Source organism: Plectropomus leopardus, chromosome 8 (assembly GCF_008729295.1).
Source record: "Plectropomus leopardus isolate mb chromosome 8, YSFRI_Pleo_2.0, whole genome shotgun sequence".
Taxonomy (NCBI): Eukaryota; Metazoa; Chordata; class Actinopteri; order Perciformes; family Serranidae; genus Plectropomus; species Plectropomus leopardus.
The window spans coordinates 18,890,517-18,915,367 of record NC_056470.1 but is presented as its reverse complement, the minus strand read 5'-3'; the positions used below and the strand labels follow the sequence as shown (position 1 = coordinate 18,915,367).

Genomic DNA, 24,851 nt, shown 5'->3' with positions numbered 1-24,851 from the left:
TTACGAGTCTGCTCGAGGCAAAAGGTCTCTGTCATCTGACGTCTGGATCATAAGGTATAGGTCGGTTACTCAGCTGGCTGTGGACTGCCCCGGCTACTGCTAGCTTGCCCGGTTTGTTTTTAGCCTGGTGACTATGCTAGTCGGTCGCCAGCAAGTTGCTTTTTTATGGTTTTCACAGTGGATTCTGAGCCTTGAACACTCGGGTATTTCTAACTGACTACAAGTGATTGTGAGTGACCGACTGCAGAAACTGACTTATTGCTGTTACGACTGATGGTTTGGCTAGGCTCGTCTTTAGCCCGTCGCCAAGCTAGCCGGCTCCCTTCAGCATGGGTGTGTGCGAGGACTGTCTGTCTGCGTACTCAAAGATAACTGAAGAAATCCGTCGCCTGCGAAAGGATCTGAGGAAGAAGGATGAGCTCTTTGTGCAGCTCCGCCCCGCCCAGGCTAAACACATCTCCTGCTCCATATCCTCAGCGCTTGTTGCACCGGGCTCCGACACCACTCTGCCATGGTCTGGATCCGTTCTTGCCGTGGGTGAGTCGGTCCAATCGGATGCCCCAGCGGCTGGGAGAAAGGCCGCATAGGTGACCTTCGGAGCAAAGCACAGGTCCCGAGCTTGTTCTACACCGGAGCCATGGACTATGGTGAAGGTCCAAGCCCTGGAGCCCACCACTGATATCCAGGATGAGCACAAATCTCCTCCTCTGTGTGAGCAGCCCCAGTCCTCCGTGCCCTCGATTACACCACAACCGGCTTCCTCACCACCTACTCATCACCAAGGGAAAAACGCCACCACTGCGGCTCGCTCCCACTCGGGAGTCAAGGGTCCCTCGGGACCTCCACGCTGCTCCTCTGACAGCGTGCGCCCTGGGTTGTCCACCGAAGCAGCCGTGAGGACATTCACAGCAGCTGCGTGCTTGCTGTTGGGTCTTCCATTGCTCGCCATGTTAAGATCAACAGGTGCCATGTCAGCTGCCATCCAGGTGCCCTCATTAAGGACATAAAACACCGCCCTACAGCTGCTACATCGTCACAGGTCTGTCTGGACTGCAGTGGTGCATGTCGGCTCCAGTGACTTAAAGATGCAGCAATCTGAGAAACTTAAAGCTTAGCTTAACAAACAATATTTGCAACACTGGCAAGCAGCGCCTTATCTCAGGCCCATTGCCCTCCCCCTGTTTTGGTGTTATAAAAGTTAATTATTTTAAAAAAAATTAACCAAAATAAAAAAAAAAAAAAAAAGTATTCTACTGTCTGTTGCATGACGTTGAATATTGTAAACAGTCCTCTACAATCAAGTCTTCCCCTCCCCTCAAGCATGCTATCATCACACCTCTACTGAAAAAGAAAAACTTCCATCTGTGATAACCAACTACAGACCAATCTCCAACATCCCTTTTCTGAGTAAAATTCTTGAAAAAGTTGTCTCAGTGCACAGTTTGTATGATGCTTATCATTCTGGTTTTAGAAGTAACCACAGCACTGAAACAGCTCTATTAAAAGTAGTCAGTGATCTAAAAACCCACAGTGCTGCAAACAAACCTTCCATCCTTGTATTACTTGAACTACTCGCAGCATTTGACACCGTTGACCGTTGATCTTACTCAGTAGACCGGAATAATCATTGGGCTTATCCAGCCATGTCCTTACCTGGCTCTCCTCATACTTAATAAGTAGAACATTTTCTGTATCTCTTGACAGTTTTCAAACTGGCAACTTTAACATATGCTGTGGGGTACCACAAGGCTCAGTCTTAGGCCCTTTACTATTCAACCTGTATATGCTGCCACTTGGCCCCACTACACAGGCACATATTGTGTCTTAACATTCATATGATGATACGCAGTTATATTTATCACTTTAACAAGATTACCTTAGCCCTATAAATGACCTTGTTGATTGTATCAGTGACATTAGTCACTGGATGACCCAAAACCTTCTACAGCAAGATAAGACTAAGATCCTTGTGGTAGGGGCTAGAAATCAGAGACAGGAGATCCACTTCAAACTGATCTTGTTGTCTCTAAAACTCAGTGAGCAGGTTAGAAATGTAGGTGTTATATTGGATCCAGAACAAAATTTTACAAACCACATTACGTGGTATATTAAGTGTAACTAGGACAGCATTTTAACACCTAAAAAATATTTCTAAAATCAGATCCATCTTGTCTTAGTCAGATGCGGAAAAATTGAAAAAAAGATTACTGTAATGCCCTTTTTGCTAAACTACCAAAAAAAGGAGGATGATTCCAGCTCATCCAAAATGTTGCAGCCAGAGTAGTTACTGAAACAAGAAAAACTGAACATATTATGCCCATTCTCAGATCACTTCACTGGCTTCCCGTAAAGTACAGAATTGACTTCAAAGTATTGCTCATTGTTTTTAAATCACTGAATGGCTAAGCGCCTAAATACATCTCTGACCTGCTCACTACCTACAAACCCTCCAGAGCTCTCAGGTCATCAGACACTGGTCTTCTAACTGTACCCAAGATAAATAGTAAATCTGGTGGGGTTATTATGGTCTTTAACTCTGGAACAAACTCCCATATGACATAAGATGTACAACTACTGTATTGTCTTTTAAAAGCAAATTTAAGGCCTGCCTGTTCTCTCAGGCCTATGGTTAGCTGGTGCCTTCATCTCTCTGTCTGTCTCTCGTTCCTTCCATCTCTCTCTGTCTCTCTCTCTGTATGTATGGCTGGGTATACTATGTTGGCGGGTGGGTGGGGACTAAACAATCTGTATTCATTTATTAATATTACTACTACTTTTTTCTTTTCTCTTCTTCTCTGTATTTGTATGTATATATGCATTTACACCTTAATTTATCTTATTTTGTGCATATTTGTTATGTGTGAAGCACATTGAACCTACATTGTATGAAATGTGCTATACAAATAAAGTTGTTTTGACTTGACATGAGCATCTGTCTCTGGCTCCACCTGGCCACAACCCACAGATATGAATCACACAGCAGCAGCAACAACAACAGCACTGGGTCAAATAGATCACTGTATTAAGATAACTCAAGCAGTAATTTGTGAGTTATTTTCTTTTTGGTAATCATCTCCACTAAGCCTGGAGGGGATCATGTGTTTGGTTGCATGCTTGTGTATCTGTCTATCCGCAGCTAATCTTGCAAAATACTACACCAATCAACCTAATATTTTGTGTGCACTTTTATAACTGTATGCTCAAGGACCTTTGTGGTTGTTGTGACTCACAACTGTTGAAAAACCTGTTTTATTGTCTGTTATATAAAATAACTGACTGTTGACTCTTCACTTCTCTCAACCAGATGGTTAAGAGAAATTTTCAGGAAAATGTCATGGCTAAAAATAACAGGCCTTATTGTCTATCGCGGGTCACATTTTGTCCTTTGTCATCACTCAAAAACTGATATCCATAGAAAAGTTTGGTCTTTTTTTAACCGGAGCATCTGAAGATTAAATCCACACTCAATATGTTATGATCCATTTAAGTAAGGCACAATACGACATTAATTAGTCCCCGCTTTTGTTCTCTTTGTTGCTATATTCACTGTAAGGGAGCTGGGAGGAAAAATTTCACCATCCACAGCTCTTTGTTGTCAAGCTGAAACCGTTGTTTCCTCTGCATTGCCTGCAGATTTTGATGAATTGGTTGGTTTTCCTTAATATTTACACTTGCACAGGAAGTAAGTAAGCAGGCTTTGTAGTTATTTTGTTGGATTCCCTTTTTTTATTCTTTAATATATGATTTGTATTTATTGTTATTTTCTACTTTGTTGTGCAGTAGCCAACAGACACAGTTAATACTTCAGTTATGAATGACATGGATCAAAGATTTGTGGCTGTGTTTTTGATTTTTTTAAAATTATTATTATTATTATTTTTAATTCACATATCACATAATAACCACATTCAATCTGTACTTCACATATAGTGCCTATGCAGGAAAACTAGACCTTCTCTATGCAACCTGCTGCACTCAGCATGAGTGACCAACCAGCAAAGATCTGCACTCTGCTGAGTACACTTACAACTGGTTCTTATGTTTGGCAAAAATTTGTTCTGGGACATCAGCTGACATTTTGGCTGTGGACACTTTGCCGAAATTGGCCAGTGCTACACCTGAAACAGTTTTTGGATTTCTTGCTATCTCTGTCCAACTGGTGGGAGAAAACTCATAATGGAGGGGGGGGGTGCTGGCAGAGACGAAAGCCAAAATTGCCGTTGTGGTTTAGTACCTGGACAAACAAAACTGGCATAGCAAATTCATAGACACATCCTCACAAAATAAGTGGCACAGAAGAAGACTTGGTGGCATTATGGCTTGTAGTGTTCAGTGACAACCATTGGTCGTGGTTACTTTTGTTTGTGATCAAATAAATGGATATGAGGAGTAAAGCTTTCTGGTAATGCTTGTCATTTGGCAGAGAAGGGTTGTATACTGTAAAGGTGAATGGTGCAACGTGCGTGTGTGTGCGTGTGTGTGTGTGTGTGTGTGTGTGTGTGTGTGTGTGTGTGTGTGTGTGTGTGTGTGGAGAGAGGGCGAGAGAGAGAGAGAGAGAAAGAGAGGACCCCAGTGGTGGGAGTGACATTTGAAAGAAGTACCCCGCTGGGACAAAGAGGGCTATCTCAGTGCCTCATGTGTGTCAGAGAGAGGGAGAGAGAGAGAGAGAGAGACAGTTCCTGGTTGGTTGTTAAGAGTCAGGGCAATCTGTCCATCTGTTAGTCTGTCAGTAGCACGTCATCCTTAGTAAATGGGGTTAACAGCCACTGCTGTGTTAAGAGAAGCAGGGATAACAAGTCCTTATGTCATGGAGAGAGATAGGAGCGGGTTTAGACAGGGAGAGAGACCTCAACAGAGTGAGAACGAGACAGGGTGTGAGAGGGAGAACACATTATAGAAAGTGTAAAAATTCTCTGATTTAGGGCCTGTGATTGAGGATAATGGTTTGCTACCCTGCTGAGTTTGCTGTGCAGAGCTAAGAGCAAGAGAGAGCAGAGGAAAAATGGGCCGCTGGAGTGGCTAAGAGAGATTGAGAAAAGGAGGGGTCATTTATGAAATAGCAGTAGAATGAGGTGGGACAGATGAAGAAGATGAGGAGGACAAGAAGAGGAAGGGAGGAGAGTAGAAATGGATAGATGAGGTTTGATTGTAAAGGAAGATAGGTGCCATTTATGAAATAGAAAGAGGGCTGCAATCGCACCCAACAAGACTGAACTGCATAGTTTTTTAGTGTAGTTTAGCATCATTAGTCTTCACACACACACACACACACACACGCACACACACACACACACAGTCCATGGCGAGCATTTATCTCTGGAGACTGGAACACCCCTGCTATTTATTTTAGCTGTGCATACCCAAATGTACATACAGAGATAAATCGTTTTTTTGTGAGTGTGTGTACTCTGTGTACATTCAGTCTGCTTTCCTTCTCAGGTCTTCAAATACCAGTGTTTTGTCACACACCTCGGCATCTGATACTGACACAAGTTCTATAGTGTGTGTTTGAGACGCACCAGGCTTTCAGCTAACTCCAATGTAAACTCATCAGTGGAAATACCAGGCGTTCAGAGTAACTGCCAAAAAGACAGAAAAAAAATCAGCGCAGAAGGTCAGGATGGTTCAAACAAATAAAGGACTTTTAGCAGGAGACCGCTGTTTGTGTCCAGTGTGGAACCAAAATTCAACACTGACTTATTTTAACATGATGATACATACGTTTCATATGTACATTGCATATCCACATCACGTTACATTACGCCTGTCTGATCCCTGCAAACAGATATCTGCATATGTTTGTAGAATCTGTATAGTAGTCAACAATACAATATTTTGGTACCATAAGCGCTCTGGTAAATGTATTGCACTTGTATAACTCCTCCCTAGTCTTCCAATGACGCAAAGCACTTTAATCCTACATGTCACATGCATCCATTCACATTCACACACTAATGGTTGAGGCTACCTTACAAGGTACCACCTGCTACACAGCTTAAACTATCACACAAACTTATACACTGATGGCAATTTAGAGTGCAGTATCTTGCCCATGTACACATGTGTGCCACCTTAGCCACTATGGTTTTTATTTGTAGTCCAATTAGTAGTGACAAATTACGTTTGAGCAGAGTTGGTTTCATGCAGGTAGACCTTAAAAGAGGCAGACCGTATTGGCCAAAATGCAATCTAAGAACATATCGACTATTGACAATGGTTTGGCTTTTAATGAGCTTTTTCCTAATTTATCTTCATTAATATGCAGATATCTGGGTATAGAAAATAACCGGAATGCTGTCTTGACCTGTCTCAAGTTGCTAATCAAACTGTGGTATCAGCACTGCACATAAAAGTGTAAGTCTTGGCCTGGATATTTGCTGCCTACGCCCGATATCCTAAAATATTAGGCTTTAATGTCTTCAGACAACAGCAAAGGGTTTCATGATTGCATCCAAGCCTAAACAAACATACTTATTTTAAGCCAAACACTGATCCTTTTTCTAAACATAACCGACTAGTTTTGCTGCGTAAATCATTTTACAACATTAACCTCATGTGCTTTACCCAAGAGAAAGCTGTTCCTCTCTCACTGATGCCAAAGAGTGCTTTGTGCATCAGTATCAGACACCGAGTGGACGTGACAAAGTGCAGGATTCACAACATTGGAATGAGAATGGGTTGATATATTTATTTGTGTGTGTGTGTGTGTGTGTGTGTGTGTGTGTGTGTGTGTGTTTGCTTATGTCATGTGGTGACTAATGCCTAATTTAGCTGAGTATTTATCAGACTTTATTGGAGTCTGTGGCCCCCTGCCTGATTCTCTATCTGGCAGATTGGTAATTATTAACATCTTAGCACAACACAGCCTCGAACTGTTGACACCTTAAGCTGTATTAAGCTAGAGAGCACACACACACACACACACACACATACATATGCCTTTGGAGTGCTGTTTCTCTGGGAGTGCTGAACTGTCAATCATTATGTCTTTCATGTATTTTACCCCCAAATCCCCTTTTGCTCCATGTAAATGAGTCATTTTATATGATGAATCATCTATAAAAGTGCTACCCAATAAAAATCATTTACTCATAGATTTTAGGGCAAGGTGGCCAACACCTGCCTTCATGTAAAATCCTTCAGGTTTACTGAACTAACCAACAGTTGCAGCAGTAGTGTTTACTACCACATTGCCAACATCAGCAGCAGTTCCCTGCACTGCAAGAAACTCAGACATGCATTGCAGAGTACCATATCCTGACTATGGATTGACTCTGGTAAAAAACATGTCCTTTCTGTTTTTCTGCTTTCTCTGTAAGTGAGAATAATGAAGGAGGTGAGCGATCGTCAACAAAAGAGTCAAAAGAAAACATCAGAAGCTATGTTTTCTGCCTTTGTCTAACTTACTTTTTAAGTCCTGACGGCAACTCCAAGTCCTACATCCTGCTGTGGGAATATGTCAAACCAAGGAAGAAAATTACAGCCTGAAATTATGGGTTGTCTCCATTATACCCTCTATTATGTTATTGTAAACTGAACAGGTTGGAAACAAATATCCCCAAAATACTTTAAATGCTCCACACACACAAAAAAATCAACACATTCAGCACAAGTCCACCAGAATCTAGTGGTGTTATTGCTGAAAAATGTGATGTATTGGGATTTATGTTGAGGCAGAGTAAAACTCACGATTTGAGCCTTAAGAAAGCGAATACTGCCAATTTCCATTTTATCAAATAAAGCCTTTTGGACCAATTGAGTACAGCATTAAATAATGTACCCAGAATGCGTTTGGGCAATTTTCATATTTTAAAGGTTGATTTGAAAGATGAAAAACAGAACCAGACCTCCAGCAGGATGATTACCACTGTCTGCATTCTGTAAAAACCATGAATAGCAGCAATCAACACGATTATAATGTTCAAGTTTTGGTCAGCAAGGCTTCAGCACTCCCGTGCCGTCAGTCTTCTTCTCTGAGCAGCTCCAGTACATAGTTGGTTATTTGAAAACCATCACTGTCACCTGGCAGCAGTAACAGTTTAAAAGTTGTCAAGTGAACTTTCGAAGTAAAACCTTGAGCAGGCAACCATTCAGCTGCCAATTATAGTAGCGGAAAATAAAGTCCCGACAGTCTGTTGTAGACATCCACGTATCAAGCAGTGCCAAAATAATCACTCAACTATTCTGTCATACGACTCCAGCTCATATTTATTTCACCAAGTGGTCCATATTGAAAGAATTTACTGCCATCTATTAACATTCATTTGTGTCATCAAGCCTCAATGAACTTTTACATTCTTCCAGTAAAACCCTCACACGCCCGCCTCCTCATTACTCCTCTATGCTCAGCTTAGTGCACCACCGCTCTTACTAATGCTGAGTCAATTACAACTGCAGGTGCTGAGCCAAAAAATGGGCCAGGGGGTGTGTGTGCCAGTGGGGGGTTGGGCTAAGGTGTTTACTCTGTGTGTGTGTGTGTGTGTGTGTGTGTGTGTGTGTGTGTGTGTGTGTTGATTTTCCTGAGCTGAGTATCAGCCAACACGGTTGTCAAGTCTATCAGAAAAATACAAAAATAAGTCAATTAGGGTGGTGCATAGAGAGAGAGGGGGCAAGAGGCAAAACGAGAGGTATCAGCATCAAACAGAACTTTAAAGCTCACTAACAATCCTTGGAGGCTGCAGGGCTCATTTTGGCCCAGGGCATAAAAGTGTTGGATGAAATAAATGACATAGTGTTGATCTGGATAGTCTTACGGTCTTGCGGTGAAAGAAGACAGTTGCAGTTATTTTGGTGTAAAAAGTTTAACAATTAGCAGGTTTGATTATCACACATCTTTCTGCAAGTAGAGATTTTGCAAGAGTGGCACAGAGGAAGAAGCAAAGTCAATATAGCTCATCCTCTTGTCATTTAACTTGACAATTTAGCCTGAAGTCAGTGTTTAAGTAAAGGTCATGTAATAACTAAAAAGGACAAAGGCCTTGTGGGATCATAAAAGTGTGGCCTGATGTGTGGGAATAGAGAAAAGGTCAAAGGGACAATGTGGTCAGAAAAAACAGTACTGTGACTGGTTCATCATGTGACCTGAGGCTCTGATCACATGTGGATATTTCTTGTTTTTAAGTTTAACTCACTTCCTTGGTAATGTTGATAAACCAAATGTCAGAGAATCACTAAAATAACTGGGAATCATTATCTGCAGGCCATAAATATTGACACCAAAGTTTGTTCCAGTCTGTAGCTGATGAGCTATCTTTCTGTGGACCAAAGTGTCAGCTGTTTTCAGGCCATTAAATGGCCATTATCAGTGGTCATAAGCATCAGAGTCATAGGTTAGAAGGGGTCTCCTACACCCACTGTACTAATAAGTTCAGAAGGTCGTTGTGAAGTCATAAAATGTCCATTTACATTTATTGTTTGGGCAAAGACCTCTTGTGGGGTAATAAGTATGACGGGAACAAAGGAGGAAGTCAGGTGACGGACTATAAAGAACAAGAAAGTCCATGTTGAGCGGGAGGGAGGGGTGGTGAACAGGTCAAAAATGCACAAGCAGATTATTTTTGTGGCTTTTTTTTTGTGGCGAGGACACAGCCTCTGAACATGGGTCGCCTGCTCTGCCAGGTGAGCTAATGGACAATGCACCTCACAAGCACAGGACTTTTACCCAAAGGAGCGGAGTTCATGTCCTGTGTGACACCCAAAGTCAACATTGAATTATTCTAACCAGAGACCATTGTTTAAAGCGACATACCATGTCAGGTATATTTTCCTGAACCTATTTCGGTAATTTTTGCATCTAAATGTGAGGAAATGAAAACCTAACATAACTTCTTCTCAAATTTGGCTATGCAAATGGCTTTTCAACAGACTGATAACAGCGGATGTTTCACAATTTTGGATATGCCAGTGGCCATTCAATGAATTGATAACGGGGACTGAACTTAATAGTAAGTGTGGCAAGCCCTTTCTAACCAATATCTGAGGATGTTAACCACAGATAACAGCAATTTAATTGGCTGATAACATCCAAATCGGATTGATGGAAAGACAGATGGACAGATCAATCAACCAGCATCACTATCCACTGCCAGTGGATCAAAAAAGGGAAATCAGAGGACATGAAAGAACAATGAGACACAGACACACAGTGGGCGAGATATTAGACAGTGCTTTTCACTGAGATAGTAATTGGACTGGGCTTTGCAGGATTGCTGCTTTGTCTTTTTCTCATTAACGGAGCAAATTAAGAACTTTTCAAATCTCTGTTAGCCTGTTTAACATATTCATACTCTGTCTTTCAGTTCAGCTTGCCTCACTTTTTAAATACTCTTTGGACAGAGCGGAGTCATTGTTTGCTGCTTTAGTTTTCATTGCCACGCAGAGTGCACTCTTTGTTGTATTGTGGGTGGACTCTTTTGTAATGGTAATAGCAGGAACTTCCAACAACTGTGTGAAAAGTCAAAACGCACACACCAGACTTTTACTTTGGCAACCATAAGACTATACAAACATGCTCACTGACAAACGCATGTGACATGCAAAGGTACATAGTCTCAACCAGGCATGCACAGACACACACATATACACTATATTCTTGCACACAATGCTCCTGACAAGGCTTTTTGTTTGTCCTTGACATTTTCATGTTTTTGATGAAAGGGTGGTATGAAAGGACCATGTGTTGACATCACAAATCTTCAAATGTAGAGTGATGTCTTTGTTCCCTCTCTCATAGCTGACTCAAGGGACTTCTGTGCTCGGGGTGGACTTGTTGTTAATTAACCACAGAGCTGTCTGATTGAAGTGTGTGTGTGTGTGTGTGTGTGTGTGTGTGTGTGTGTATAAATGTGCACACAAAGTGCTAGCTATAGAAGAAGTGGAGGACTGCCTACATATGCCCTTCATTAGTATTACAGCTAATTCTCACCTGAAATTGCTTTACCATTCAATCAAATCAGTATATTCTGCACAAATATTGCTTGTTTTTTCATTTTTTAATCACTAAGATACTATTTTGTTCCCTGTGTTTTATAGAAGGGCTACAAGAGACTTAAATGCATTTTCTGTACAGATCCTCTGAGTGAAGCAGCAGCTGTGGCTCAGCAGCCATGCAGTAAAAACTGGGAGTTCATCATTTGCTATATTTGTGAGTCTGCATGGTTTTGTTTGTGCACACATCAGTGCATAAATAAAGAATCAGCATTCATAAAATGCTTAATTTGATAGTTCTGATTATAAACGGCTCTTTTGTGGCTCATCGCTATCTGATAATAGTCCCATAATTACACTGAATTGGGCTTTCATCTCACTTCATTATTCAGTCTGACATCATGTTCAAGTTTCCATTTTTTGTTTGGTGAAGGGGGGGTTGTCTTGTTTGAGGGCTTTGGCAGTGACCGGCACCTCTGTCCTGTCAAGGTTCATTTCATTGTTATTTCTGTGGGTTTAATTACAACAACCTGTATAGCTTCATTGATCTGATCGACGCTTGTTGCCATTTTTGTGGAGATTGTTCTGTTGCTATTTCTCTGGATCAGGTAAAGGTAGATAACATCCATATTCTTAATCAAACCAACAAATTGTCAACAGTGTAAACAGCCGCCAGGGAGCACAAACATCAAACCTATTTGAAACGCTGAAAAAATCTGACACTTGGGCATTAAATTATTGGTGTGGAACCAAACTAATCTGATGACAAAATGTCTTTTTCTCTGTCTGTCAAGCCGCTCACTCACATGTTGGATTAATGTAAATGAGCCTGGTATACTGAACAGTGTGTCTCTCTGTTTCACAGTGCATGTGAAGGCAGGGACGTGTGAGGTGATCGCTGCCCATCGCTGCTGCAACAAGAACAAGATCGAGGAGAGATCTCAGACTGTCAAATGCTCCTGCTTCCCTGGACAGGTTGCTGGCACCACCCGGGCCATGCCCTCCTGTGTTGATGGTAAGTACCACAGTTGATACACATTTGTATGTATCTGCCAATCCTACTGTTAGATCCACACCTTGTTTTAGTGTCTTAAAATGCATTTCATGGTCGTTTATGTTTTTGGTTGATTATACTTTTTCTCTGTATGATAATGGAGTATAGCAATAGTTCAGTAAGAGCGCTAAAGTTGCGCTTGCATTACCTGCCTGGTGCCTACTAGCGGTATACATATTAACATTTATGTATTGTGAAACCAATACGAGAATCAGAGATTTGTTTATGTCGACACAGAACCTGTGCCTATAGCCTCTGTATGTCAGTATGTGAGATATTGTTAAAACAAAAAAAAGGAGGTAAAAAACAGACAGTCCCTCCTGAAAGACTGGTTACATGAAAAGTAAGAGAGAAAGCTACGTTGAGGCTTTTGATCATGGGTTATGAATCTAGAACTGGTCAATTCCCTCACAAAAATGTCTGAATGAAATATAATTTATATTCTCTGTTTGGTTCTGACGCAGTAATCCTTATAAATGTGGCACTCAAAAACAAAGCTTGTTCCTGAATAAAATATTTAATCTATTATACTGAATACATCTTTCCATTTAAACATCCATTCTGGTGTGCTGCTCCCTTCTGAAAATTCATATGAAAATTGATGCACGACTTAAGTAAAGGTTGATTTGACTACAGACATAGATGTCGATATAGTCTTGGCCATATTTTTGTGCACCGAGAGCCAAAAATACTGCAGTTGTCCTTGTAGCCGTTGAACAGAAGAGCAGAACAGAATCAGACAAACCAAAATCTTACTCCCACTGTCCCTGCTCTCCTGTCCAACATTGTTTTCTGCTTTGTCAATTAAATTTTTTGATGAATGCAGAGAAATAGCAAAGATGATGGATGCCATAAGGTTACATTGCTCACACAAGCAATTCAAAACAATAATGAAATGCCTGCTCCAGCTTTCACCCAGATAAACTGTAAAGGTAAAAGAAGCAGAAACCAGTATTCTGAACAGTAAAAGTAATCTGTGTTTCACAACCATGCAAATAACTTCAATGACACAAAAAAAATTGAACAAATTCCTCATAACTGAGTGGGAAAATAGGGAAAATGCTCTATGAGGAGTAATTCAGGTGTTCCTGCTATTATATTGAGCACTTCATTCAATGTCATGTGAACATAAAAGAACTCCCAACATGAATCGTTATGGCAAATATTATAATCTGCAGAAAGTGTTATCTTTCTGGAGCCGCTTTGTTGACAATGAATGAAAGGTTGATTCTGTAGACCCAAATGTTTATCTGGGCTTTTACACATAAATGAGCTTTGTTTCACAGTAGTGCTGACAATTCTGGGCTAGAAAATGTACCCATATACCCGGAAAATCCCCCTGGCTACTGTTCCTGTGTCCACAAAATCAGTATCCTGCACCCCCTGCAGCTACAACGAGTGGCACTTGATGAAATCACAGACTGCAGTCCCTGCGGCTCTGTTGTTTCTTACCTTTGGAGTTCATGTGAAAACCCTAAATCTATAAACAGGTACATAAAGTGAACAAGTGCGGAACTGTAACTACACAGTCACTTAACTTCATAGTTGAATTACTTAAAACACAACACAAGTAACCCACTACATGAACAAACACTGTAACAACATGTGCGGGCACATGTCGTGAATGTCAAACATTCACAACAAATTTGACCCTAATCTTGATCATTGATCATTTATCATTATTTAGCATGTATCATTATCAGTGGTGAAAGAAGTATTGAAATAATTTACTTAAGTAAAATTAGTGATACCACATTGTAGAAATACTTGATTACATATTAAAGTCCTGCATTGAAAGAAAAATGTAATTAAAATAGCAAAGCTAAAAGTATGCATTACAACAACCATTTGGCCAAAATCCAAATTCTTCCTTTAATTACAGTATTGTACTTGAGTACATTTACTTAGTTACATTCACCAATGATTATTAGTGGTAGCATAAGGGACTAATTTTTGGCAAATTAGCACTTTAATACATTAAGTGCTCAATAGTTCTCTCCAATTGGAAAAGGTTTATTAACCATAAACATCTTAAATTGCTTGCGGGCATGACATCAATATTGAGCTGACACATTCTGACAGACCACATAAAGATGACTTGATTAAAGTCCGCCTCAGCTTTGCATGCTGGGACGTCTCTGCTCAAAGTGGCTCCCATCTGCAACATCTGATTACTATGAAATGCTTTGAAAATTTCTTAGACAATATCGCAAAGATGGACTTTTAAAGACAAGTATCTCATGAAGTGTCACTAATCCCCTGGGAATTATTTCACTGAATAAAGGCTGTATTTTGAGTAAGTGTTTATTTACTTTGTTGGTTTGACAATAACTAACATACTTAAATGCTCAACATGTAATTACCTGGTAGTTGACTGTGTTGAAAGTGACAGATAAAGAAAGGAGATTCCTAAAAACATTCTTCATATATTCACACAGTCAGTCTGTGATTTTTGACAGTGGTGTGTGTTCCTTTGTTGCTTTTTTCTTTGTGATGATATTTAATCATTTTCCTCTTCTTGATGTGTCTGGTCTTTTTTTGCTAAAGGCACTTGATCAATTCATTTTTATCTGATTTGACGTGTTGCGAGCAAATCTACTCTAAATCCAAAAAGATCACAACATATTCCAGCTATCTTGCCTCCAGTTTTGTTCTTTTTCACCCTTACATGAATTGAAAATATAATGATCCCTTATGTACTGATTAAATTCACATGACTCCCATGCCCATGCATACAGTAATAATCTGCATTTAAAATGCTCTCCAAGGAGAACATAGAACATTTTTTTAATCTCTGAAAGGTTGTCAAATTGTTTCTTTCAGAGGAAAAATTCTATTTAATGTTCCCCTGGAGGTTAATAGCAGCGGCACATATGGGAAATATCTTAAGAATTATGTTGATGCTGATAACATTAAGTCTTCAGAATCATGTGGGTAAGTGTCAGTGGGTTTTTTTCAGTGAAATATCCAGGATTTCAAGAATGACTGTTCAGAAGCCATTTTTGTAGAAGTGGATTATGATTGTTCTAAAAGTACAAGGCATTATACAGTTGGAAATTTAGTGATTTAGTAAGTTAACCAAAGACTACCTACAAAATAAGTGGGGGGTTACATGTATATAAAGAGATGGAGAAGATTTGAGTCTTGTTTTTGAAAGATTAGTTCATTTAATTAGTTAAAATGGGGCAGAAGGAACATAGATGATTATTTTTTATAAAAACTATTTTAGAAGGATTGTGGTAGTAAATGTGTTACTTTATTAGTCACGTAACTGATGAATGAAAACCAGAAACAACTTCAGATACCAGCACTATTTAGGAAAGATAGCTAAGAACGGTTGGTGAATAAGCCTGGTGAGTTCAACTGAAGGTCAGACTGCTCTGCAACTCGCTATGTGTGCATCCTCAAATTTACACATCATTTATGGTTTGTGTCAGCATCGTGCTGTTGCTGAATCCACCGCTATAAAAAGTACCCTATCAGGAAGCATCCAGCGTTTTAGAGAAGGGAAGTAAATTTAGCACTGGCTTGCTGGTGATTTAACTACATTCATATTTGCATAGTGATTTTAGTAGTTGAATTACTTGGTGTTACTTTTGGAATTTTTTTGAGTAGTTTATTACTGAAACTACAAACAATTTGGGTCATGAAAAGAAAGCAATCATTTAATTTGTATTTTACCAAAACCTCTCTACTGTAATTTAAACCCTTTGAACACATTAAGTCATAAGTACTAATCATTGCTATGTAATTTGAAAAAAAAAAAATCAGAGAAGTTGTTGTATGCTATTTCAGAAATTAACTGGCTGACTGAATAATCTTGTTTGGTACCACAACTGGACTCTAATTTCTGTAGCCAGGTGTCTGATTGAAAGGCATTGTTAGCAAAACCAACCCCAACATGTCTTGCACTTTCCCATGAATAGTGGGGATTTTTGTTATATTTTGTTTTGTTTAGTTTTGTTTTATGGATGATCAGTGAACACTTCTTGCAATAAACTATGATTGCTGGCATATGAGTTTTGTGTATTGTATTGTGGTTACAATTTTGTATCACATGCACAATGTCAGTTTGATCTTTTATAGTAGTTTTTCTATGTTATTTAACCAATTTAGATTTATCGCTGTGGTAGCTATGCTGTAATTCAACTTCCTCCAGTGTGAAGTGATGGGTAGCTTGCAAAGCTTTGCTTTCAAAATAGTTTCCCCCAAAACTCTTTTCATTCAGCTGGTGTTTTCACATTTTTAAATTACCTGTTTAAAAGAACCTGTGTGGAAATGCTACCAATTTGCTAAATAAAAGTTGAAATACTGCAAAAAATTTCCTTCACTAGGCTGAGGTGAAATGGATTCTGTATCAATAAAAGCAAAATGTGACAAAATGTGCACCAATATCAGACACGGCCCATAAATCATGACATATGAAGCATGTGACTTCAACAACTGAAGCTTCCATTTCAACTGAAAGACAAAGTGTGGCACAGAAACAGAAATGCTATATTTCCCTCATGTTTTCCACATTGTTTTCACTGTTCAAGCATTGCCTTTTATTAACATCATCTCATTGCACCCGTCTCCTCTGCAATGGTTTTATGGCACCCAACTGAGAATTGCTACCAACTGTTTATCTCGATGAGCCCAACTCCTAATATTCGCATAACGTTAGTGGATGGAAACGCACATTCATTTATTTTCATTTGGCAATTCACTAAAAATTTGTTTTAAAATTTGGATTGGAACTTCAAAAAACACAGAGTCTGGAAACACATCAAAGCACCAACTGAAAACACACCCGCAAACATCGAATCATGTCTTTGCCAAATTAAATATCTGCCACCTTCTACTCTCTCCCCCCCAGCCTCCATTGTAGCCCAAAAGTGGTGGTGTCAGATGCAGCCGTGTATGGATGGCGAGGAGTGTAAGGTTCTCCCAGACCTCACAGGATGGAGCTGCAGCACGGGCAACAAAGTCAAGACCACAAAGGTTGGTATTCACAAAATCTCTCTCTCTGCAATATTTCTATTTCCCTCTATCTCTTACACAAACACTCTTTTCATCCCTCTTACACATACATGCATGCACACGCGGTCAGACCCACCACAGAGTGACCCACTTCCACCGCCGTCATGTCCTCTCATTTTTTCTTTTCTTCTATATTTGTCTCCATCCCCGACTCCTTTTACTTTTTCCCTCCATATATTTCTTTTTCTTACCCAATTTCTCTCTCTTTACTTTCTCCTCCCGCCCATCTTGGATCTAACATCAAACAGTCTCTGAAGAAAAACAAGGCCAACAGGAACAAGGCAAATAACACACACACACACACACACACACACACACACACACATACATGCGAACATGAATAATAGGGGACTATCTAAGTGTACTATCGGGGGGGGGGGGGGGGGGGGGGGGGGCGGGGCCGGGGGGTGGGGGGGGCGGAGGCGCGGCCGGGCGAGGGGGGGGGGTGGTTGGGGGGGGGGGGGGGGGGGGGGCGGGGGGTAGGGAAGCGGGAGGGGGGGGAAGGGGGGGGGGGGGGGGGGGTGCGGGGGGGGGGGGGGAGGGGGGGGGGGGGGGGGGGGGGGGGGGGGGGGGGGAGGGGGGGATGGTGGGGGGGGGGGGCGGGGGCGCCCTGAGGCAGCTGAGGGGGAGAAGGCGGCAGCCGAGGCCGAGGCAGGGGGGCATTGGCGTGCGGGGGAGAGGCTGTGTTTTAGGAGGCCCCGCGGGCGGCGAGGCGAGAGCGTGGAAGATGCCGTGGCGTGCGAACGGTCTGGTGCGGCGTGGTAGTTGATGGCTAGGCTGGAGTGGCCGGCGGCGGCGCCGGCGGACGGGGGCTGCATGGGTATGCGCGCCCCGCGCGCGCCCGCCCGGGAGCGAGAGCAGGCGGGGCTGTGGGCAGGGGGGGCGCGGGCAGGCAAGGCGCGGGGGGGGCGGGCGGGGCGATCGTCGCGCAATGGCGCTTCGGCTGTGCGCCAGGGCGCGAGTGGGGGCATCGAGCGGCTTGGGCGGCGGCAGAGGTGCGGGGGGGGGGTGCGGGGCGGGTGGGGGGGGGGGGGGGGGGGGGGGGGGGGGGGGGGGGGGGGGGGGGGGGGGGGGTGGGGGGGGGGGGGGCGACGGGGCGGGGGGGGGGGGGGGCGGCGGGGGAGGGGCGGGGGGGGGGGGGCGCTAATGCTGGGGGGCGGTGCCTTTGGTGGGGCTGGGCACGTGGCGCGTTTGTGAGGCGGCGGGGCTGGGGCGTTCGGGCGCGGCGGGGGGAGTTGGTGGCTGGCGCGCGCGCCAGGGGGGCTGCCGCTGGGCGCGAGGCGCGCGCAGACGAACGGGGGTGCTGACGGGGGGGCGGCTAGAGGTGGCGGTGGCGTCGGATGCATGGTGGCTGTGAGAGCTGGGGGGTTGGTGGGCGGTGTTGCGGTGAGGCGCGAGGGGGGGGGCGCGAGAGGAGGGCAGTGCTTCGGGTTCTGGACTAAGCATTGGTGCAGCGGGGAGGCGCAAGGGCGGGCGTTGATGCTAATAGCCGGCCGTAGGTGGGGCGGGTGCGCGGGGCGGGGGGGGGGGCTCGGGCAGGGATGGAGGGGGGGTGGGCGCGCGGGCTGGGGCGGCATTTCGGCGGGGGGGTGGGGTGTGTGCGCGTAGTGTTGGGGTGGGGGCGGGGGGCGGGGGGGGGGGTGGGGGGGGGGGGGGGGGGGGCGATGGGGGGGGGGGGGGGGTGGGGGGGGGGGGGGGGGGGGGGGGGCAAGACCACAAAGGTTGGTATTCACAAAATCTCTCTCTCTGCAATATTTCTATTTCCCTCTATCTCTTACACAAACACTCTTTTCATCCCTCTACACATACATGCATGCACACGCGGTCAGACCCACCACGGAGTGACCCACTTCCACCGCCGTCATGTCCTCTCATTTTTTCTTTTCACTCACACACACTTTGGTCCCCTCTTGGCAAAATCTGAAAAATTTCACCAGAGGCCATAACACATGATTTTATGATGATTTAGAGCATGTCCAAGTGGGGACTTAAAAAATGTCCCCTGTTAGTTTTGCCGTTCCCTGTTGGTGACTGTGTAACGATGAGTATGTTCCCTGTTATATATATGCGCGAGTGCACACACACACACACACACACACACACACACACAGAGAAAGAACATCACAATTCCCTTCACTCCCACTTGCCCTGCTTCCCTGCGTCTGACTGGCATGCCATCTGACTCGATGCAAAAAGAACTCACCACAGTGGATACACTAGAGTGGTAATTGTCCTTGGATAGTTTTTATGCTCCCATTCGCCCATAATACAGTATGTGCAGTCTGTGAATATGTGGTGTTCCTTCAATTTCTACGTACTATTTGTGTTTGTCTTTATGTGTGTGCAGGTATGGATGTACATCATATATTTTTCTGCTCAGCGCCGGCACCTGTTGGCTTCTCTTCAGCGGCTTGACCTGAGCAGACTCTTAGCTGTCTGTCATAGGAGGGAATTTGTGCGAGACTCACCTCTTGTCACTGTATGCTTCTGTTTCTAACCTCCATCCTTCTCTCTGCCTTCTCATCTTCCATTATTCATGGCTGGGTGCAGACCTTTGTTTTCTGCCTAAATAATTGATTGAAGGCGTGGTCAGAGGAGGGAGAGTGCATCTCCTTGGGTAAAAAGAGAGGGATAAGTAAGACACACGGGGGCTCCTCTGTCTTTCCCACTCTGTACGTCTTTGAAACACTGGAAGACTGCCTCCAATACACTTTGCTGATCAAGAATTCCTTCCCTACTTTTTCCGCTGCTCACCTCTCACCTAGCAAAGTGGATCTCGCCCCCTCACTCTTTCCTTTTTTTTTTACCCTGAAATATTTTTTCTGCTGTGCTGGCCTGAGCTCAAATTTGTGTTCATAAGTGTTACTGAACCAAATTTGCTGCTCCCACCATAGCGAGATAAAGAGACAAAGAGATGGAAATAGAAAACGACGGAGTGGTCTCGGAGTATGTAACGGGGCATAATTGAAGAGAGAGGCACGCGAGGGTTGATCAGATATGATGATGTAATTTCTGAATATGTGAGTGCCGTTTAGAAGTTGATTCCTATATCTGATCTCATGCGTTTAGTTTTATCAACCCCAAAGAGCGCATTTATAATTTCTTGAACAAGATCAAAGCAAACCAGTTTCAGCGGAGCATCCCTTTATCATTGACTCTGTCGTAGTTTGAAAGAGCACAAATATTTGCTGTCTCTCGCATTCAGGTCTTTGATCAATGATCTGTGTGAGTCTGTGTGTGTGATACTCTTTTGTGTGTACACTATGTGAGTGTGTTCGCTGATGTGTTTTCCTGATGATGAAAAGAGTGATTTTTTTTTCTCTGGTGTGGTACGTTGAGGTCAAGACGCGCAGGCATCCAGATCAATAGCATCGAGCGTTCTCTTATAGTCCCATTAAGACCTGTGCGTGAATTGAAATTGACGATGGAGTGAGAGAGAACGAGGATGAGAGAGGGAGAGAGAGATGGAGAGCAGCAACTAGGAAGAAAGAGGCAGGGGGAGATGGATAAGAGAGAAAAAAATAACTAAGTGGAGAGGAAAGGCTGAATGCAGAGGTGATAGGTAGTTAAAAGAATAAAGAAAACACTTGAAAACAAGAATATTGGAACTGCTCAGCTGACAAGGAGCTTATGCTCGCGTCTGGGTGCACAGAGCAGGCAAGAACACAAAAGAGGGTTTGGCACTCTCCATCCTTCCCTCCATCCATCCCTGGCTGGGAGCAGAGGAAAGGAGGAGAGGAGGAGGGCAGAGGGAGGAGAGAGGGAGGGGATGGAAGACAGCTCGATCAATGCCAAATAATATCATATGGATGAGCAGACAGACACGGCCTGGCTGCCAAGCCACTGAGCTGTCATACACTGCAAGGCAAGTGTGTGTGCGCATTGGCGTAGATAGACACGCAGTCGAATACACACATTAACAAAACACATGACAAGGTGTCAGCAGCGCACGTATGTCTCACTTCCTATATAGAAAGCTTACATCAACACTAAACCAATGTGGCAGTCTGCGAGCAGCATCATCCTCTTTAGGCAACATATTCTGAAAGCATTTTTCTTTTTTTGATAGAAACAAACACTGAATCAAGGCTAGAGCTGCAAAAATTAGTCGATTAATTGAATAATTGATTAGTCAACCAAAAGAAAATGAATTAATTATTTTGAAAATTGATTAATCTTTTCAGTGATTTTTCAAGCAAAACAATTTAAAAAACTGCGGGTTCTCTCTTTTTTTCTAAGAATTTCCTGCTTGTCTTTGCCATTTATAACAGTAATTTCTAATAGTAATTGAACAGAATTATAGTCTTGGTTTGTTGAACAAAAGACACAACTTAAAGAAGTCACTTTTGGTTCTGAGAAATGTGATGAGCATTTTTCACTTTCTTTTTCTACTTTTTACAGACTAAAAAATGAGCCGATTTGTCAGGAAAATAACCCATAGCATATTCAATAATTAAAACAATTGTTATTTGCAGCTCTAAATAGAACCTTTGTAAAGTATTTTGATGCAGCTTTTAGATTTTTAAAACTAAATGAAGATCAAATAATTAAAATTGCTTTCCATAATCTAGTCATGTGTGACTCTAAAGAATGTGTATAGAGTGCTGCAGGGATGACATTTTTTGAAAGTCAACCCAGAAGATAGAATCACACTGGTGTCCTAAACTCAAAGCTAATTGTATTTTTCCATTGGATTTTAAATTATTGCTTAAAATAAGTTCTCTGCAAACCAAATGTACTTACAAGTCTGGTTCATTAAAGTAATCTTCACAACTGATTATCACTTTCATGATTTTTGAAGCATAAAAGAAGCATAGAGTCAACGTTGAGCTATAAAAACAGCCACATGACTTCAGTGTCACCACCAAAATAATGCTGTAAAGTCTAAACTCTGAAGTCTCATTAAGCTACTTGTTATTAACCATATTTTTTAAAACATGCAAAAGCTTCAAAATTCATGAATGGAGTATTGAATGCCGTATCTTATGTCATAGGAAAAAAACAGACAATCTCTTTAGCTTATTTTAACTAAAGAGCAACCCAGAAGTCTGAAAAAAACAATGCAATGCAAAAGTACCAGAAACTGCAGCTCCTCTAATGGCCACTTAAGAATAACTCCAAGAGCGAGTCAACTCCCATAAGAAGAACTTGTGTTAAAATACCCAACTTAACAGCAGAAATAAACATGTTTACAGCCTGGTGCAAGAAACACTGTTGGTCTCTATTGCTAATTTCAGCATTCATACCAACTGCACAGGGGTGAATTTTTATTAAGCTCATCTGTATACATTTTTATTAAGGTTTAAAGTTCAACATTATGAAAGGTGGGGCCACTTTGAATTACAGGCTGTCTGCGAAACCACAGTCTATGAGTCAGAGCCACCTCTCGCTCCTCCACAGCTCCATGCTCCCGTCCAAATATGATCACAAAAGTCTGAACTTTTGGCTTTGAAATGGAAGTCCACAAAAATAATAATTATAGTGGCTATGTACATGATGTTAACCACAGACTTTATTTCAGGCATCTAACCAAAAACCCATTCAGAAACTGTCTTCAAGACAAGGGATCTGTGCATTGTGGAAGTGCAAAAGTGCTAACTCATTTACGGGATTTAGGACTCATTCCTGCACCACTTTATACTGTAGGAGTGAAAAGCAGTTATGCCTTGTGGCCATCTGAGCAGCCACTAGTGCAGATAGTTAAAGTTTGTGGATTAAGCAATAGAAAATGTGGCACTCAGGGGCCTAAAAAAGCCAATAGAGATGACACTTGAGCACTGCTTGTGTCTAAATTGAGATCTAACTACCTGAATCTGCTTTCTAATTGGGCACAGAAACTGCCACCTACAGGCATATTTAAACAGGCAAGGGGATGAACACCTAAAGGGACTTTGAAGCACCTTAAAGCACAGCAGCCACAGAGATGCAGCGGTGCGTGTGTATAGTGAACTGGCGTGACAACAAACGCCTGCAGACTCTTTGATCAGGCACAGGAGTAGATGCCTGAAGGCAATGGGATTGGACCCAGGAAGGGTGGCCTGGAGCCATCGAGAGCAGATACAGTAGAACAGTTTCAGCTGCCAGCTTAGAGGAAACGCTCCTCTGAGCTCTCGCAGTGATGGCTGGCCTTCACACTGTGTTAGCTGGCACCTGGGTCGCACAAAAGGCCGAGTCCCTCAGGAGAAAATGCAGAAGGGGACAGCCTGTATTGGGGCTAAGAAGGGAAGCTGCTGGGAAACACAATGAGAAAAAGAAGTAGGAAAACAGAAGAAAAGTCCTGGAGAGTCTGGTCTATTACATGCCCAAGCACTGGCAGTTATACAGTAATTTGTGTCTGTTTGGTCGTTGGCTGGCTGAAAATGTCTCCTAATAGCTTGAAATAAACCAAAAGTGAGTGCATGAGCAAAGAAAATGGAAAGATGGATAGACAAGATAAAGAGACCATGTGATTAGAGCAGCCGTCTCGACAAACAGACGAAATGACATGGCAGTGGGCCAGGCGAGGCGCTGAGAGAGGCATTGTGGGCCGCCTGCCATAATTCAAGCTGTGTCTTGTTTAGTCTCTTGCCAGGAGAGACTGAGACCATGCTAGCCACGTTGTCGGTGCTCCACCAACAAGAATCACTTCCCATTATTTCCAAATAGCGGACCGAGCAGCACGGCACTGCATCATTTCAAACCCTCGGTTGACATGTTCTGCCAGAAATGGCTTCGCACTATGTTCTGTGACCTTTACTGTTTCCCGCTCCATCCTAACTTTCTTTCGAGACTTTTTTCAGTGACCCACTTTCTTTTCTCCCTGTTTCAGGTGACTCGATAGTGCTGCCCGTCTCGAGAAGAACAGGAATGCCGGTGGAGTTACTTACACAGCACAATGGACCTATCAGTGGTGAGGAAACACACTCAGACGGACTTCTATAAGGAACCAGTAATTATTTTGTTTTTCTGAGGATATCAAAGATGGGGAGGCTGAAGAGACAGGACTCTAATACCGTCTTCCATCACCTTAAACACAACTGAGTGTCCTTGGTCCTTTACCATAGAGGACTGCATCACCCACAATCCTTTACTGCTACTACGAACTTAAAAAAAGTGAACTATGACCTAAACAGCACTTGATTAGATGACAAAAAGTGACTTTCTTTACAACAATCTGTATTCTACATCTCTCTTCTATGGCTTAGTTGTGTTCCATACTGGGATTAATGGTGTACTGGATTTTAGACAGCTATCCTGCTTTACAGACGTCACTACAAAAAGAAAAAGGGAATGGATCCAGAATGGCTGTCTCATGTAGTCGGGAAGACACATTTAAATTTAACTGTGCCACACATGACACACTTGATGCTGTCAAAATGTTTCTCAGATCTAAAACCGAACCCTTTCTTTTTCAGATTTCACCTCCGTAAGAATATTTTATCTTGAATAGTTTGTGGCTTACCACATGCCATTTTTTAAAATGGGGAGACAGTTTGTCCGTCTTCTTTTTTCTTTTGTTTTTTGACAAAGGACAACATCCTTTCAGGGGTGAGGTTAGACTAATACCAAGTAGATGTTATGGTATATTGAAACATGTAAACGTGTAAAAAAGAAAAAAAAAAAGAAAAAAAAAAGGTCCATGGAATCAACGGGGCTAAAGATAAATGCTCTAATGGTTTTAATATCTGTGTTTTTAAACGCCTGTTAACCGCAATTGAGTACATGTGTCAGTATTATATGAAATGAATAAAACCTTTCAAAAGAATATATAAATCTCAGCATTTTGTTTCAGCTCTGCAAATTAATCTTTGGGGAAAATTCAAATAAAATGAAGGGTCCAAAGAAATGTACTGTCTCACAATGGATGCCT

General features: G+C 42.5%; 1 protein-coding gene across 1 annotated transcript in view; it reads left to right on the top strand.

The window, feature by feature from the left end:
* Nucleotides 1-24,403, top strand: part of LOC121947294 (chemokine-like protein TAFA-2) — a 55,679-nt gene extending 31,276 nt beyond the window's left edge. Inside the window, exons 2-4 of the mRNA XM_042492276.1 lie at nt 11,792-11,941; nt 16,839-16,963; nt 23,811-24,403. Coding sequence (XP_042348210.1) covers nt 11,792-11,941; nt 16,839-16,963; nt 23,811-23,822 — 287 coding nt within the window. The 3' untranslated portion in view covers nt 23,823-24,403. The remainder of the gene's footprint in view (nt 1-11,791; nt 11,942-16,838; nt 16,964-23,810) is intronic.
* Nucleotides 24,404-24,851: the final 448 nt, after the last annotated feature.